General features: G+C 49.4%; 1 protein-coding gene and 2 non-coding genes across 9 annotated transcripts; all 3 read right to left on the reverse strand.

Annotated features, from left to right (window-relative positions):
• Positions 1-1671: 1671 nt before the first annotated feature.
• TRNAP-UGG lies at positions 1672-1743 on the reverse strand. The gene has a single exon. It is a non-coding gene; the product is annotated as a tRNA-Pro (tRNA).
• A 2516-nt stretch (positions 1744-4259) lies between these two features.
• Positions 4260-4332, reverse strand: TRNAT-UGU. The gene has a single exon. It is a non-coding gene; the product is annotated as a tRNA-Thr (tRNA).
• A 1965-nt stretch (positions 4333-6297) lies between these two features.
• Positions 6298-17163, reverse strand: TRIM7 (tripartite motif containing 7). Of its 7 annotated transcripts, XM_043584973.1 has the most exons (8): positions 16182-17159; positions 15164-15259; positions 12526-12756; positions 11293-11315; positions 10884-10999; positions 10367-10402; positions 10020-10128; positions 6298-8959 (listed from the first exon to the last, which is right to left on the reverse strand). In XM_043584973.1, exons 1-8 carry the CDS (start codon positions 16686-16688, stop codon positions 8899-8901), a joined length of 1179 nt encoding a protein of 392 aa, XP_043440908.1. In that variant the 5' UTR covers positions 16689-17159; the 3' UTR covers positions 6298-8898. The 7 variants fall into 7 exon arrangements, with proteins under 7 accessions (XP_043440908.1, XP_043440898.1, XP_043440917.1 ...); XM_043584963.1 differs by lacking the exon at positions 10020-10128 and having other exon boundaries at positions 16182-17145; XM_043584982.1 differs by lacking the exon at positions 10020-10128 and having other exon boundaries at positions 16076-16187.
• Positions 17164-18102: the final 939 nt, after the last annotated feature.

The raw sequence follows: 18102 nt of genomic DNA on the forward strand, positions 1-18102 counted from the left end.
CCAGCTGAAACACTTGTTTAAAGGGTGGAAATCAGGGCATTCACTTTCGAATGTCCCCTCTCTGTAAACAGAGCTTTACTACTATTCTTACTTTCTAATCTTATACTCTAATAAACTTTTGTTTGCTGTTAGAAAGGAAGGAAGGAAGAAAGGAAGGAAGAAAGGAAGGAAGAAAGAGAAAGAAAAAGAAAAAGAAAAGAAAAAGAAAATGAAAAAAGAAAAAGAAAAAGAAAAGAAAAAGAAAAAGAAAGAAAAGGAGGGAAATCTTAGGTAGCAGAGTTGCACGGGTGGAGGCCTCTGAGATCTCAGCCACTTCTGAAAGTGCTGGTGCTATTGCCAACAAAAAATGTTATGGTTTTTTTTTTTTTAATTGAGAGGGGGTGCAAGATTCCTACGCATTAATTTCTGAAAATAATATACACTCACAGTTTAATTTGAAAAAAAATTAAAAACAAGGTGAGATTATAGAAGGCTTCCCCTGCGTTCAGGCCCATTCCCCAAAGTGAGAGGTGGGAGTGACTTGAGTGTCTTTCCCAAAACCAAGGCGTGGGGTGTGCGCTTCGCGTACCCTTCTCTGACAGCTCTCGTGGAGCTCAGGTTCCCTGCCTGTGACTCTGGTTAAACTAATCTTTCCGGTCGGGATACGGTTCTGTTTTAACCTGTAAAATTTCCTCAATGCTTCGTTTTCCTGAAAAACCCTTGAAAAGTTATCAGCAGTGAAGACACCCAAAGGGACTTTGCAGCAGGGTAGTGTGGCTGAGCGGTCTAAGGCGCTGGATTAAGGCTCCAGACTCTTTGGAGGCGTGGGTATGAATTCCACCGCTGCTAGTTCCTTGACGTGCTTTATGCTATTTTGCTTTGGGTCACAAAAGAGGAATGAGGCAGAATTGGGAGGGCTCCGACCTCAGTGTCTGGGATTCCGTTTTAGCAGCGTGAGTCTGCTACGGATTGTCGGATGCTCTGTGCGGTCTCCGTGCGCTCTGGTGTCCTGAGACAGTGAGTTGGGATGAGGTATTTAACAGGCGTACGTGGCTGAGGCGGAAAAACGGCTGTGTAGATACCGTTTCTCTCCATCCTGGAAGATCGCGCGTCTCTGTACAAGCAGAAGTGATGTGGAAGTCCTGAACTGGACCCTGGTATGTCCCCATAGAGTCTCCAAGTGTACCCCAATGTAGTAAATTGCAAGTAGTAGATGATGGTGGATGTTCTAAATCAGGACCGAGTTTGATTTACAGAGTCTCCAAATGTTAAGTAGTAAGAAGAAAAATGGCAGGGGAAGCCCCACACATTACTTTGGCCCAGCTTTGAACCCAGAACTTCCACACGTATTAAGCAAACGTGATAACCACTACACTACGGAAACTTTTGGCTGGGGAAATCCCTGTAAGACCTTTGATGATTAAGAGAGCCTCCCTGGGTACACTAGATGCAAAGTTCTACGACTGAGAAAAGATGGGTCCAGGTCCCATGCTGGCGGAAAACAAAGGCGAACGGCTCTGCACCCAACCCTTCACCTGCGACCCTCAGTTCTGGAACGGCTCACTCACTCTCCTACCTGCTCTTCTTACTAAACCCCAGGACACTCAGAGCTCTGGGGTATGCCAACTCTGTTCAAGGACAAAACCATCCACATAAGGGACCTAGCTAGAAAGTTAGTAGAATTGAAAAAGCGGGCTCGTCCGGGATTTGAACCCGGGACCTCTCGCACCCAAAGCGAGAATCATACCCCTAGACCAACGAGCCACTTCGTACTTAGCTCTTTTTTGCTCAGCTCATAATCAGATTCTCCAAGAAGTAATTTTTATCACCGACGGAGATTTTTATTTTTGACATATTGAAATTGCTCTCTGGATCTGAGTCTCCCACACCCAACGCATTCCTACTCCACAGTCTGGGCATCGGTCATTAATCTCATCCGTAGGTAGCTCGCCCAGCGTAAACGGTCCGTGTCCCTTGGTCCCTCTGTATGTAATCTGGAATCCGAAGGAGTGCCTCACTAGCAGCAGGTAGGAGCAGCAGGCAGGGGCAACTTTCCGCTTTGGGGACCGGGAGCCCCTGCCCAAGGGAGCCCAAGCAAGGCGCAAGTCTGGAGGCCCAGGGTCTGGGCTCAGAGGCCGGGAGAAGCCCAGGGCTCCCGGAGAGAACCGCGCGCGGGATTTGGAGGGGACGCGGGACTGACTGGGTCCTGAGCCTCTACAAGCGAAATGAAGTCGAGGTAGTAGTCCCTTCAGGTGGGGCGCCTGGTAAAAGGGCGAGAGCTTTTCTTTTATTGTTTTATGAAAACATGAAAAGCAACACACCCTTATTTGCAAAAGCTTCACAAAATGTAGGGAAGTGTAAGGCAGAAACAAGATGACCGGAAACCCCGTTCCCTTGGGGTGGCTGGCTGAAGTGGTGGTTGCGCAGCTCTGGAGGCTCGCTCTAGAGCGCGCGCGCACACTGGGCACGCAGGCTGAATGCCCCGGCTCTCCGTCCCCGAAGCTTTGTCCGAGATTGCACTGGAGCAGCCATCGGCTCCCGCCAAACCAGGGTCCTGGGCTGTGCAGGCGCTGTCCTCCCTCGTCTCAGGCTTGCTTTCCCTAAAAAGACTTTAACTGCGCTGGATTATTCAGTAGTAAAAAAACAAAAACCAGTGATTCTGATTTCCTGCTGTAAAATTCACGAAAATCCACTCAGAGCTGGGCCAAAGGTTTATTTTTGTGCAGCCAGCAAAGAAATTTCCTACACAACGGCAGTTATAAAAAATGAATGGGAGACGAATGGTGGTTAACCTCCTCCAAGGAAAAAAGTGCTAATTTATCTACTGCCACTCCACGATCTTGCTCATCCCTCTGCATTGACCGCTCCATTCGCTGCTCCTCTCGGACTTTTCCTTGAAAACACAATGCTAACCCGCCTCTTCGCCACAAGGCGTTGGCGTTGTCCTCGTCTCTTTTCGAGACGCACAAAGCGTTAGATGGGCTCTCTTCTGCCCTAGGCCACCGTGTGTCCTCGGCCTCCGTTACTACCACCTCCGTGTCGTAAGCATTTGCTTCTCTTCTCTATGGAATTATATAAAGAAAAGTACAAACTTCCACAATTAGTAACACCTGCCCTAAAGACTATAATTGTCCCATTTACTTCCGGTCTTTTTTTTAACCATTTAGTTTTTCTTTTAAACAAAACAATAAAAACACAACTGCTGACCTTCTGACTTTGATTTATTTATTTATGCTGTTAAAGGAAGTCAAGTGTACAAAATGAAACTAAATCCCCAGTGAACAACTGGGGCGCTGCCAGATAGGCAGAGCCAGGCTCACGGAGGGTCTAGGGCACCATCCCGCCACGGCTTTCGCCCGCACGACCCTACTAGGCAGCCGTGGCTCAGGCAGAGGCGTGACCATGCCCCGCCGCGCTATCCCAGCCCGCAGGAGTCCTCTCTCCAAGTCAAACGGGACCTTCAGAAAAGTCCCCACGTGGGGACGCGGCTGACTCCTGGCAGCACTCTATCGCGATTCGGGTTTCGAAAACAACCCCGGCCTGGGGCAACAGAGTGGAGAAAACCGCTTGCGGAAACCTGGGTAGACGCCGGAGAAGAGGCAAAGGGAGTAAGCCGGTAGGGAGCGTGGTGGATGGGGGCCACAGGCCTTTGCACCGGCCGGCTGCCATCCAAAGAGCCTAGAGTGCTTCAAGACCCGAACAGACACGCCCAGGATAGGCCAGGAGCGTACCGGCACCTTCCGGCACCTGCGCGTCCCGGGTTCCTGGAATTCGTTGACCCTATGTTCCTGCCCCACTGGACAACCACCTCACTATGGAAGCTAGATTGTGGAGAGCAATGGCGAGCCAAGGGTAAGGCTTAAACCTAGTCCCCCTCCAGACTAAAATAGATTCCCAGGGTGCGTTTGTTAAGAGGTGGGCACAGACAGGTGGTCCCCACTTAACGGAGAAGACAGAGACCAGGGCGACTCCCTGGCCTGAGTAGGTGAGAGGAGGGGAACGGAAAGACCTTCCACGAACTTGCAGGGAGCCTGCGAAGGATACCAGCGAAGGACCGCTGTGGAGAAGACGCGCGGAGCCAGCGGAGCCTGTGATCGAAAGGTCACGGACGCAGTGGGTTTGGTTCTTGAAAAAGTAAAGCCACTTTTAGTCGGTGGGCATCTAAGTGTCAAGGAACAGGCAGCTCCGCCTAAGGCCTGGTCTCTAAGAAAAGCGGAAATTCGTGTTGGCTCAAGCATCTTCCGCTTTTCCAAGGGGTGGGGAAAAAAAGACGCACCAGCAGGCCCCAGCGAGATTTGAACTCGCGACCCCTGGTTTACAAGACCAGTGCTCTAACCCCTGAGCTATGGAGCCAACCGTAAACTTTGTCGCTGCGCAAGAGTACTTGATGCTGTCATCGTTTGCCGCGCAGCCGCAATGAACCACAAAAAGGAGCTAAGCAGTAACAAGCCGGCCGGCGTCTCTCCACGAACTAGGGCCCAGTTGGGCCCTCGCTGCCTCTCCGGGGACTTCAATAAGTGTCAGTGAGGCAGGCCAAACCGCAAATCCTGGGAGACAGGGCAGATCGTGTGAGAGATAGGGTGAGAGCACTACCCGACGTGGGCGGGGGCGGGGCCTCCAGTGGGCGGAGCTGTAGGAAGACCTGAGGTCCTTCTCCGGCTTGGGAGTCGGGGGCAAAGACGGGTTGGATAGATAAGTCCAAGGCTTATTCTGTATGAGAATGAGTCCAAGGTCAGGGCTGCGAGGGAGGAGTTAGGGTAAGGGTGTCAGTAGGCCTGTTCCGAAGGAATCCAGGTCCGGGCTGGTAAGGTGGGCTGTCAGCGGGCAGTGAGTGAGAGGCTGAGAGAGGGTGTTGGAGAAATCGGAAGGTCAGAGTGTGAGGAGGTGCTGGTGGGAAAAGGACTGGATCAGGGGTGAGGTTCCCTAGCCCCTGAGGCACCTTTAGGCAAGTTAGGAAAAGGCAACCTTTTGTAGCAACCTGGATAGAACTGGAAAGTGTTATGCTAAGTGAAATAAGTCATACAGAGAAAGACAGATACCATATGTTTTCACTCTTATGTGGATCCTGAGAAACTTAATAGAAAACCATGGAGGAGGGGAATAAAAAAAAAAAAAAGAGGTTAGAGAGGGAGGGAGCCCAAACATAAAAGACTCTTAAAAACTGAAAACAAACTGAGGGTTGATGGGGTGGGTGATGGGTATTGAGGAGGGCACCTGTTGGGATGAGCACTGGGTGTTCTATAGAAACCAATTTGACAATAAATTTCATATTTAAAAAAATAAAATAAAATAAAAAAATAAAAACTTTCAAATAGTTAAAAAAAAAATAAAGGAAAAGGCAACCTTTGGGGCCCACCCCAACTCTGGAGGTGCTGGTTCTGTAAAAGTCCCTAAAAGCCCAGGGGATAGAGAGCAGGGTGAGAGCCCAGGTGAGAGACAGGAGCCCTAGCCCTGCAACGGTCGGTCAGGAAGTTTCGGCTGTACAAGATATGGAAGCAGCCCAAGTATCCATCATTGATGAATGGGTAAAGAAGAAGTGGTATATATATATAATGGAATGTTATTCAGCCATAGAAAGGAATGAAATTTTGCCATTTGCAAGCACATGGATAGGAGCTAGAGAGTATAATGTTAAGTGAAATAAGCCAGAGAAAGGCAAATACCATATGATTTCACTCGTGTGTGGAATTTAAGAAACAAATCAAGTGAGCAAAGGGAAAAAAATAAGATCAAGAAACAGACTCTTAACTATAGAGAATGAACTCATGGTGATCAGAGGGGAGGGGAGGGGAGGATGGGTTAAATAGGTGATGGGGATTAAATAATGCACCTGTCATGATGAGTACAGGGTGATGTATGGTGTTGAATTAACTATATTGTACACCTGAAACTAATATAACACTTTATGTTAACCAACTCAAATTAAAGTAAAATTTTAAATTAAAAAAAAAAAAAAAAGAAAGTGACTGCTGTAAGTGATGGACCTTGTCCTGGTGGCCCAACCTGCTTTATGGTCCCTGCAAGGCCAGGTGACTTAGATCCATGGGCACCCTCAAGTCAGTATGCTGAGGAACCATTTAAGGGTCTGTTGTCAGGGAACTAGCTCATGCAATTCACAAGCATCTGGGACTAATGGGTGGGGTCAGAAGGACCCAAGCTAAGCCAGTCATTGCTTTCAGAGACCTGAACACCTAACAGATCTTAGGATCCCAAAGGATGGGAGAGAAAATTGCATACAATCACACATACCCTCACACCAGCATTGTGACATCCAGAGTCACTACATTGCCTTGTTGACCAAAAGAGAACATCTCAATGTGTGATTGTTACTGTAACTGTTGTTATATTTCTTCAGATATATAGATGTCTATGTAGTTATTAACTCTGCAAACACATACTTTGATAGACACACAATCACATTCACAAACACAAAAGCTGAAAATATACACACAGACAGCCACTCGTACAGTCCCCAGACCTGGCCCTACAGGCACCTCCACCAGACACCCACCTTCCGTGACCTGTAATATGTGTTGCAATACTTCAGCACAGTTGTTATGTGACCTTAAAGGTAACTGTGATACTCAGTCCAAAAGCCATATAAGCCCAGATAATATCAGGGCTTGACGATAACATTAGGCGATTTAATTAGCAAGTGAGTGTTAAAATAAAGGGGGGGGGGTCCTTGTGGAAATGAGTAGTATTCAAATACATGGATTAGCTGCAGTGTTCTAGAACTTCTCCATATATGAACACAACATAGGATTCACCCTCTGGAATGATACAATTATACTGTAGGCTGGACACTTATATGATCCTGACCCAGGCCCATAGGACATTGGATTCAGATTTCCTGGTGCTATGTCCGCTGTGTCTGCCTCTAGAACAGTGTCATGCCTCCCCTGTAAGACCCCTGTATTCAAAGTGTGCTTGGAGCATCTCAGGGACAGAGCACAGAAACCCCATGACACTTGCAGACCAGGTTATTCGATTGTCACTGTCCCTACATGCCAACATATCTGTCTAAACAGATTCATCTAGCCAGTTAGCTAGGTAGTGGGGGAGGAAAACCATGACCCTCACCTAAATGTGGAGTGGCTAATATTTAACAACAAATTAAAAATAGGCTATTACCAAATTGACCTAGGTCTGTTTGCAATACCTAAACCTACGCATGTGCTGATAAAACTGCTCTCCAAAATCCACACAAACCCCTGCCCCCTCAATCTGAGATATAAACATACATGCACACATTCCTCAGACATTTAAACACGCCTGATCACCCAATCTAGCAGAAACCTTCACTACTACTTGTGCTCTTGCACTCAGACTGGAGGAGTCAAGAATGAGCTAAGCCATCCTAGAAATGAGCTCAGAGTTTGTATTTCTATCTCCTCATCCCCCTTCCCTGGGTAGCACTAAACAGGAAACTGCCCAAAACCCCCTCCCAGAAGCCCACCCAAACAGAAGCTTGGGAACAATCAGCCAAGGGAATAACACCCCACCAGGGCACAGGCTGAGCAGACCTTGGCACCAGGGTCCTCTGCTGTTGGCACACATTTGACAAGTTCCAGGAAGGGTATATCAGGGGCATGTTTGTGCTCTGTGCATTCACATGCTGATATTAGTTGCATCTGTAAAATTGTAAGTGTTGTTTTGTGTTTCAAAATCCCATAGCCTTTGGTCTCCTTACTCAAGGGAGACTATACTTTGGCGTTTAAAAGGCGTTTAGGCATGTGTGAGAACACATGGCTGTCACTGTGGCAGAGGATGTACATATCACTCTGTATCATCATTAAGGGGTATTGGAAGGTAGCCATGATAAATGCCATTGTCCTGGGCTTTCCTCTCATGTACAGGTCAAGAATCTCCTTTCAGTTCTGTCCCAAGCTGTTCTCTGACCTGGGAGTACAGTGCTCCTCCCTGAGTAAATGACCTTAGGCCAGGTGGATCCAGGCGTCTGAAGGCAGAGCTAGAAGCTGACAAGAAGGCAAAGCAGAAGTGGTCATGAACTTGGCTGGCTGGGCCTGAACCTGCCCCCTTGCACCTGAGGACAGCACTGTACTTGCTATTGCTCCAGAACCAGAGGCCCTGCTAAGTCCAGGTAGAAAGTCCCAGTGATGGGAAACACCTCTGTCAATAGCTGGGCTCCTGTCCTCACCCACCTCCAAGTCCTCACAGCTCAGGCTAAATCCACATGTCGACAACAGGCAGAGGACAGGCGCCAAGGGTCCAAGATATCTTCTCTTCTACTCAGTTGACCACGGAACCCTTTTCCACAATCGCCCGTTTTCTGTCTCCAATGTGATCTGCAGGAGCCCCTCCAAGGCAGCCCGGGGCCAATCTGGAAGGCAGGCCCACAGTAACCAGGAGGCTCCGACAGAGGGCAGCATTGCTTCCCGTGGGCAGCCCGGATGAGGAGGTATTCACCCTGGACTGATTCACTCTCTCTGGGAGGCCAAAGACTCTCAAGGCCAGATTCGCAAGTAGGTGCCAGTGGAGCAGACAGAGAAAAGGGGGAACACTCGCTCGTGGAAGTTGACGCGGAAGGTGTAGAGGTGGCGCATGTCCTCCACAGCGTAGAAGGACACGGCCCCCACCTCTAGATCCAGGGCCACCCGCACGCGGGACAGGTGGCCACAGCTGAGGGGCGTCCGTTCAGGGCTAGTCACTGCCCAGTACTTCCCGCTGTTGAGCTGCAGTGCCCAGACGCCCTCCTCAGGGGTGAAGGGCGTGAGGCCCTTGCGGCGCACGCTCTCTCGCGCCACGCCGAAGGCCCAGCCGTCCTTGGAGCCCACTTCCACCTCCCAGTGGTGCCGCCCGGAGGAGAAACCACAGGACGCCAAGACTCGCGTGTTGGTGTCAAAGCGGCGTGGGTGGCAGGGCAAGTCCTGCGCCCGCTGTCCAAGGCGCACGCTCTTAAGATCCAGAGAGAGGATGAGGCGGGGGTTGGCAGTGTCGGGGTCCAAGGTCAGCTCCACTGAAGGCAGAGACAGGGAGAGATGTCCCATGCAAACCCTCTCCCCAGCTCCCGTCAGTTACTTCTCCTCCACCATCCCCCCAAAACATGTACAAGTGGAAGCCAAACAAAAGGAATGTGTGAACCTAATTTGGATCACAATTAGAACAGATTGACAAATACAATTTAAAAGACAACTGGAGAATTTCAAACACTAGGTATTGGAAAGAAGCATTACTTTTTCTAATTGTGATTATGGCTTTGTGGGTTTTTTTTAAGTCTATCTTTAGAGATAACATACTGATATTTATGGAAATAACTTATCCATGATTTGCTTCCAAATAATCCAGTGGGAAGAAGCAGGTAGGGGCATTTATAAAAATATCAGCTGAAGGTCTATGATGAGAACATAATATTCATTATGATCTTCTCTTCTACTTTTGTATATATTTAAATTTTTTCATAATAAAAACTTAAAATATGCACACTTGTCATAAGTACTATGTTCTAGGACTATTCTAGGCCCTGGGAATCCCACGGTTCAGTATCCCTGCCCTCCTGTAGCTTCCTTTCTGGGGGGAAGGAAAGAAGAGACAATAAATGGTAAACATGGACAATAAGAGGAGTCAGAAGAGAAGGCTGTAATTTCAATTAGAGTGGCCAGGGAAGGTGAAAAGGCCTAGGTATGCATTTGAGCAAAGACATAAAGGAGGTGAGGAAGCCAGGCATGTAGCTGTCTAGAGGAAGCATATTCAAGGCTGAGGCCAGCCAGTGCAGTGCAAATGCTCTGAGGTGGGGGTGTGCTTAGTGCATTTCAGAAGCAGCAAAGAGCACTTGTTGTGGCTGCACAGAGTAAGCTAGAGGGAGAGCGTGCAGTGAGTTCAGAGCCTATGAAGCCTTGAAGACCATAGAGAGGACATTATTGAATGAGAGGGGCTGTCCTAGGGTTCTGTGCAGAGGAGGGTCATGATCTGATTTGGTTTAGATCCTTCCATGGTAAATTCTGACATAGCTTGATCAATCATTAGCATCATGAATATGTGCCCCCCTCTGCCCTCCTGCAGAGTTAAATCCCACTCACCCCAGAGCTCTGCAGTAGTAAGAACCTCCTCCCTTCCTGTCTTCAATCTCTTCCTGCTTTGCCTGACCCCTGCACACAAGCCCTGTCCCCAGGAGAGGTCTCTGTTTGTCTGGAAGGGGGAATGGGGAGAGAGGCTCATCCAGGTGACTGGTCCGCAATTTATAGGCCTAAAGGTCCCACTGAGGCCTGAGGGAGCCAGAACTGGGAGGCAAGGATGAGGGGAGGGCAGAGGCAGGCAGGTAGAAGGAACCAGCCATTCACAAAGCCCAGAGAAACAATCATGGGGAGGCAGTGGATTCTCTACATGGCCAAATAATGGGAAATCACTATCATAAGAACCATCTTACCTTTCTCCTCTTTCTCTAGCTCTCCACGAAGATCCTCTGAGGAGGAGAAACAAAGCAGGATATTCGTAAATGACTCAGAAGATTGTCTATCTGGCAATGATGGTGAATATCACCTCCTCTGACATTTACAGCCAGATACCCCGAAGGCTGAGAGTTGATGTGTAGACACGGGGTCAAGTGTGAGGGGTCAGGAAGGGGCAGTATCCTAGCTCTACCTCTTCCACTTCCCTCTCTTTTGCCTGAGCTAGTCTGAGCTGAGCTCTCCCTCCTCATCCTTCTTCTTGCCCCAGTAGCCCTCTACCCTGCCTGTCCCTGGGGGAATCTTTGTGCTCTGGGGAGCAGGGGCTGCTGAATGGATTTGCCACCACCATCTCCCTGCGCCAATCTGTCCTTGACACACCCTAGCTCCTATTTTCTAACAAACCTTCTGGAAAGACATATTCCTGGGCCCCCAAACTACCAGAAACACACCATGGCCACCAGCACTGCATGGCCCAACCCCAAGCACAGGCCCTACCTTTGAACTTCTTGAGCAGCCCCTTTAAGACAAAGGTCTTGAGGGAAACATTCCAGACTTTATTCTTCATCTCAGAAGAGACTGTGGTTGGCTTGGGACCAGGCACATTGCTGCATCTGCAGGACAAAGAGCCTGAGGAAGGCCCACAAACACTGTCCCACTCCCATCAGGCTGTGAAAATTAGGATGGTAAGGTCCTCTTGGTGGGGAGAGGTAGGAAAAGAGAGGCTGATCTTACAGCAGAATATCCACAGCCAGGCAGGTGGACATTTGCCTTAGAAGGTACATAGGTAAGGCAGTGTGGGAATTGGGAGTGTGAGGTCAGGGATGAGGGGATGAAGAGAGAGAGCTCAGTGGAAAAGGAGAAGAGCCAGCTTGGAAAGACCTAAGGAAATCTTAGGTCCACTCACCTGCTTAGTGTGTTTTTGAATTCCTGGAAAGAAAGATGAAAGAAAGCCAAATCAGCACGAGGTAACCTCCAGTTACTTTTGAGAAAATAAAACTGACCCCTTGTGCTGCTTCCAGAGGAATATGCAACTTTTTTTATTTTTATTTTTTTAGTAGGCTCCACAAGCAGTTTATAGCCCAAGGTGGGGCTTGAACTCACAACCTTGAGATCAAGACCTGATCTGAGATCAAGAGTCAGAGGCTTGGCCAACCAAGGCACCCAGGGATCTAGGTACCCCCAGAGGAATAAGCAATAAGGTGTACTACCACTCCCTACCACCTTTATGGGCCCAGGTGTCAGTGGCTTCCTGCTGTGGCTGGTTTCTGGGTGTCTTATCAACTCTCTGCCCACAGCTTTGCAAATGCTCTCTTCATTACAGAATCATCACTGGAGCTTTGTGCTGGGATCCAGTGTTGCCTACCCTCTCTACACCACCCCAGATAAGTCACAGCCCTTATGCAATGACTGGTTACTCATACCAGCACCTTTCAAATGCCTATTCTTGACCAATTTGTGGATTGTGACTATTTATTTATTTTGAGAGAGCCCATGAGCAAGTGGGGGAAGGGCAGAGAGCGAGGGAGAGAGAACCCCAAGCAGGCTCCTTGCTGTCACTGCAGATCCATACGGGACTTGATCCCACCAACCATGAGATCATGACCTGAGCTGAAATCAAGAGTCTGAAGCTTAACCAAGTGAGCCACCCAACCCCCCCCCCCTTTTTAAAGTTTATTAATAATTTATTAGTAATATTAATAAATATTGAGAGAATGAGCAGGGGAAGGAGGGAGAGAGTGTGACTATTTATTTTAAAAGGAAATAGAATAGAAAATGTCAAAGTACATCCGGTGTAGTAAAGTATTATTTTATGAGACTTTTGGCATAAGGTTTACATCCTGGAATATGACATAAGCCTTGCATATAGCTCTTTGGAACTCCTTTCTGTCTGCTAGATTGGATGTTGCTCAATTCATGTCATTGAGTAAAGCCAGTAAGATCTTTATTGTGACTCGAGGTCAAGAAATTTTTATCACAACTTTTTAGACCTTTAACCCCAGGAGAATCAGGGCAGTTTTCTCCAGTCCCCTTCTGCTTGAGTATGTGATTCTACTAAATTCACAGGATCTAACTCTGTTCTCAGTGTTTATGAAGGCTTAGGATAAATGATCCATACCTCTGGCCAAGCCAGACTCACCTGGAGAAAGTCAAGGTCAGGCTTTCGAGATGTCTCCTGGATCTGGCTGCTGAGCTTGGAGAGCTGGGTGATTTCACCCTCAAGCTGAGCTATGTTCTCATTTTGCTTCTGTGTCACCTCCCGTGACAGCTCCTCCAGGCGGCCCAGGAGCCGGCCCTCCTGCTCCACCAGGAAGGCCCGCAGAGCCTGGAACTCTGCACCTACCTTCTCTCGCTCAGCTGCCATCTGCTTCTATCTCAGGAGAGAAGTTGGAGAGGCAATGGGGCACAGGCATCAAGATGTGGCATTTGGACAGGAGACTCTGAGCCATCCCACAGGACAAAGTTCCATCCCCCTCACTGGTCAGGGATCAGAGACTCAACTACACATACCCACCAAGCACAGACTCTAATGTAAATATCCCACCTCTGAATGCAGAGCAGCTTCAACACATGCTCTCATGTCCCCTGTCACAGATGTGCTCTCCCATCAATCTAGGACAACTTATACTTGCCTCAGAACCACCCTGAGCTGCAGTTTCCTCATTTGAAAAGTAGGAGGAATAAATTAGTGCCTCCTAGAGCCACTGCAAGAATTAAACTGAGGTCACTCCCTCCCACCCCCGAACACATTTGTTTTGAGTTAAAAACCATCCTAAAATTTGTATGGAACCACAAAAGACCCCGCATACCAAAGTAATATTGAAGAAGAAGACTAAAGTGGGAGGTATCACAATCCCAGACTTTAGCCTCGACTACAAAGCTGTAATCATCAAGACAGCATGGTATTGGCACAAAAACAGACATAAAGACCAATGGAATAGAATAGAGCCTCCAGAATTGGACCCACAAAAGTATGGCCAACTAATCTTTGACAAAGAAGGAAAGAATATCCAATGGAAAAAAGACAGTCTCTTAACAAATGGTGCTGGGAGAACTGGACAGCAACATGCAGAAGAATGAAACTAGACCACTTTCCTACACCATTCACAAAAATAAACTCAAAATGGAAAAAGGACCTGAATGTGAGACAGGAAACCATCAAAATCCTAGAGGGGAAAACAGGAAAAAACCTCTCTGACCTCAGCCACAGCAATTTCTTACTTGACACATCCCCAAAGGCAAGGGAATTAAAAGCAAAAATGAACTATTGGGACCTCATGAAGATAAAAAGTTTCTGCACTGTAAAGAAAACAATCAACAAAACTAAAAGACAGCCAACGGAATGGAAAAGATATTTGCAAATGACATATTGTACAAAGGGCTAGTATCCAAAATCTATAAAGAGCTCACCAAACTCCACACCCGAAAAACAAATAACCCAGTGAAGAAATGGGCAGAAAACATGAATAGACACTTCTCTAAAGAAGACATCCGGATGGCCAACAGGCACATGAAAAGATGCTCAATGTCGCTCCTCATCAGGGAAATACAAATCAAAACCACATTGAGATACCACCTCACGCCAGTCAGAGTGGCTAAAATGAACAAATCAGGAGACTATAGATGCTGGAGAGGATGTGGAGAAACGGGAACCGTCTTGTCCTGTTGGTGGGAATGCAAACTGGTGCAGCCACTCTGGAAAACAGTGTGGAGGTTCCTCAAAAAATTAAAAACAGATCTACCCTATGACCCAGCAATAGCACTACTAGGAATTTACCCACGGGATACAGGAGTGCTGATGCATAGGGGCACTTGTACCCCAATGTTTATAGCAGCACTTTCAACAATAGCCAAATTATGGAAAGAGCCTAAATGTCCATCAACTGATGAATGGATAAAGAAGATGTGGTTTATATATACAATGGAATACTACTTGGCAATGAGAAAGAATAAAATGTGGCCTTTGGTAGCAACGTGGATGGAAGTGGAGAGTGTTATGCTAAGTGAAATAAGTCATACAGAGAAAGACAGATACTATATGTTTTCACTTATATGTGGATCCTGAGAAACTTAACAGAAGACCATGGGGGAGCAGAAGGGGGAAAACAAAGTTAGAGAGGGAGGGAGGCAAACCATAAGAGACTCTTAAAAACTGAGAATAAACTGAGGATTGATGGGGGGTGGCAGGGAGGGGAAAGTGGGTGATGGGCATTGAGGAGGGCACCTGTTGGCATGAGCATTGGGTGTTGTATGGAAACCAATTTGACAGTAAATTTCAGATTTAGAAAAAAAAAAAAAAAGACAAAAGGCCCAAAATGGAGTCACTCACGCTAAGTCCCCCATCAGGAAACAGAGACTTAATTACAGTTTCAGTTCTCCCAGAAATAGAATCTTAAACCAGTCAATCAGGAGTCACCTGATCAGCATTAGTTGGGTAACTACCTGACAAACAGGGAAAGTAACCTTGCAATAATCCATCTGCTTTTTGGCCCAGTATAACTTTCTTGTTCCTGCCCCTACTGCCTATAAAATCTCTTGGCTTGCATAGCTTTTCAGAGCTCTTTTTCTATCTGCTAGATGGGATACTGCCCAGTTCATGAATCACTGAATAAAACCAATAAGAACTGCAAATTTTACTCAGATTTTGTCCTTTAACATTTGTCACCCCTCCAACTTTCACTCTTCACTTCTTTTTAAAGATTGCACATACAATGCCAGGATGGTGGGGTCCTCTGTTGTCACCCAAAGAGGGCCCGCCTGGAAAGTGCCCTGCTCACCAGGAGCTCCTTGCTCTCCTTCTCTTCCGTGGAACGAAACACCTCATAGTCTTCCAGATCCTTCCTCAAGACCTTCAGCCTACACTCCAGGAGCTCCTGCAGGAGGGTGAGAAGGGAGACATTATGGGAAGAGGACTCTGGAAACCCTACATGTGCCTTCCCGGAGCCATCCAGGAGAAAGACAAGGCCCTATTAATTGAAGAGGAGGAGGCAAGGTTGAAGACCTGTCTGGACATCGGGATAGCTGACAGCCTGCACAGACGCACATAGGGGTACGGGGCAATTGAAAGGTGACTCCAAAGACCTCAAGGTCTCACTTCCCCAACCATCTGTGCACAATCCTGGCTGAAATGCAGGCCCTTTGGCAGCCCAACCTGCCTAGTTTTGTCCTCTGATCTCTTAATCACCATCAGAAAGACGTCTGGGAGGGAGTGCTGGAGCGGATTAAGGAGTAAAGAAAAACTGGGGGCTGTGTGCCTGAAGCCTCCGTGCACACCCCAGTAAGGAAGTGGGAAAGAGAAGTGCCTCAAACCCATGTCTTTGACACAACCAAAGACAGCTTTTGGTGCTCTATTCAACCCAGAAGTCACCCACTGCCTTACCCCAACCTTTTTGGAAGGTCGTCCCACTCCAGGACGCGGGGACATTGCACAGAGCCACGCCCAGGGAAAGGGCGGGGGCTGAGAATGGGGGCAGAGGAAGTGGGGGTGTGACGGAGACACCGCTAGAAGCCAAGGACAGACAGACAGAAAATCGCGAAGTCTGGGGGCATCAATTAGGCGATCCAGTAGGGAGCCCAGAGGGAAGCTCGAGGTGGGTGGGAGGATGGTACTGGTTGTGTGTGGGTGACCCAGCGAGTGCTGCAATCAGTCCCAGAGCCAGTGGAACAGGAAGAAAGAGGCAGGGTCTCACCTGGGTATCCTGCCTGCCTGCCTGCCAGAGGTCTGCACTGTCTGCGCGGGAAGACAGGACCCAAACTGGGGTCCTGAGGCTCTGCATGGGTGGGGCCCGCCCTCACCTTAGCTTCCTGCACAGCCTCGTCTAGCGGCAACACTGCGTGCGCTCGGTGTTCGCGGGCGCGGTCGCACACCACGCAAATGGCGCGTCCGTCGTCCTGGCAGTAGAGCTTGAGCGGTTCACCATGCTGTACGCACCCGGCCACCGCCGCCTCCGGGGGCCGGTGTTCTCCTGGAGCGGCCGCAGGCAGGCTGAAGCGCCGCAACAGCGTGGCCACTGAGGCCAGCTGCCTGTTGGGCCGCAGCTGGCCGGGACGCACGGGCTCTCTACACTGTGGGCAGGGCAGCGGACAAGGCAGCGCGCGCGGCACTGTGGTCGTTCCTGTGCCGGGGCGCTCCCAACAGCGCGCGATACAGGAGCGGCAGAAGCTATGACCGCAATCGACGGATACGGGCTCGCGGAAGAGCTCCAGGCAGATAGAGCATGTGGCCTCGCCCTGTAGCTCTGCCGCCAATGCCAGCGCCTCGGCCCCGGAGCCGGGGCCAGTCCGCGGCCCCACCGCCGCCATGCGCTTCCTTAGCGCACTTAAGTCCAGCAGTGCTGGAGAAGCCGAGGGACCCGACAGTTCGCGGTTCGGAGTGGGGAGGCCCAGTAGGGGCCTCCGAGCACCCACTGGGAGAGGAAGGGCGGGGCTGACGCCGGGCAGGCGGAGACGTAAGCTGAGGGCTGGCGGGGCCGGGAAGCGGAGAGAAGAATGAGAGTTGTGGGCGGGCCCGACCGCACTGCTCGACTGGATCCAAGCGCCGGCCAGCTCCCTGCACCTCTGCTCTGGGCCACTCAATCACTGGCTTTGGTCTGCGGCCTCCTCGGTCCCCTGGCGCCCTCTCTCTGTCGCCCCCCCTAGCCCAGCCCGTCAGCAGTCCTCTCTAAGCCACCCACAGCCTGGCCCAGGCAGCCGTGGGAAACAGGCCCGGACAGGTGGGAGCCCACACCCAGCCGGGCACAACTCGTCGTGGCCGCCTGAGGCCAACCCAGCAGGGCCAGGCCTTGGGCCTAGCGCCCGGGCCACAGTGTCAGGTTCCCAGAGTGCAGGTTTGTCCTGGTCCTGTGCTGACCTAAATTTAGTGTCTGGAACCTGGCTCTTGCCCCCACCCCCAAGCCTGGCATAGTATCTATTTCCCACTGTTGTTCTCCCCCTTGTTTATTCTTTATTTAATTTTTGGCTTTGAATAAATAATACATTTACAATGAATTTTCCCACTTTAATCTCCCTCCCAAATAACTCAACCCTCTACTGTCCCTCCAGAACTACCTGATGTATTTGTTTCCACCCCCTTTCCTCATTCCCTCTGGAGGCCACTCAGGGCAGGCTTTAGCGACCACCCTCCTCAGAAACCACTCTTGTCAAGGTCACCAGTAACCTCAGCAATTCTAACCTAAAGGCATAGGCTCCTTCTCCGGCCTCACCTCATCTGCCCTCTTCGCTGATGCTTCCTCCTTGCTGACACTCTTTCCTGGCGCCTTCCAGGTTACTGTACTCCCTGGCTCTCCACCCACATCCCTGGCCTCCTACCTTTTTCTTGGTCTCTCTTGTGGTTTCTTCCTCCTCTCCCCGCACTTGCTCAGCCCTTGGACCTCCGTCTATCCTCACTTGTGATCTCTTCCATTTTCTTGGTTTGAAATACCCTCTCCTTGTGGATGCCACAATACACATCCCCACCCAGGTTCCCTTAGGATGCCTGGCTCCCACATCCATCCCCAGGCAGCATGTCCTAAGGAATATCACTCCGCACTCGCTGTATCCACAACCGTATTTCTAATCTGCTTCTCCACCTGTTCCTTCCACAGTCTTCCCCACCACACCCCATTTAACAGCAACTCCATCCCTTCAGGTGCTGAGGCCAAACTGGGGAGTCCTCTATGACTCCCAAGAGGAATACATTGCCCACACTCCACCCTCAGTTCCTCAGTGTGTCCTCCCT

The sequence above is a fragment of the Prionailurus bengalensis genome, chromosome A1, assembly GCF_016509475.1.
Source record: "Prionailurus bengalensis isolate Pbe53 chromosome A1, Fcat_Pben_1.1_paternal_pri, whole genome shotgun sequence".
Lineage (NCBI taxonomy): Eukaryota > Metazoa > Chordata > Mammalia > Carnivora > Felidae > Prionailurus > Prionailurus bengalensis.

Excerpts from the sequence above, each read along its gene's own strand:
- TRIM7 (XM_043584963.1), bottom strand. The coding sequence starts at position 16,688 with ATGGCGGCGGTGGGGCCGCGGACTGGCCCCGGCTCCGGGGCCGAGGCG. Across the intron at positions 11,316-12,525 it reads CTGACCTTGACTTTCTCCAG|GAATTCAAAAACACACTAAG; the intron begins GTGAGTCTGGCT and ends CTTTCTTTCCAG. Across the intron at positions 8,960-10,366 it reads GCTAGAGAAAGAGGAGAAAG|TGGAGCTGACCTTGGACCCC; the intron begins GTAAGATGGTTC and ends CTCTGCCTTCAG.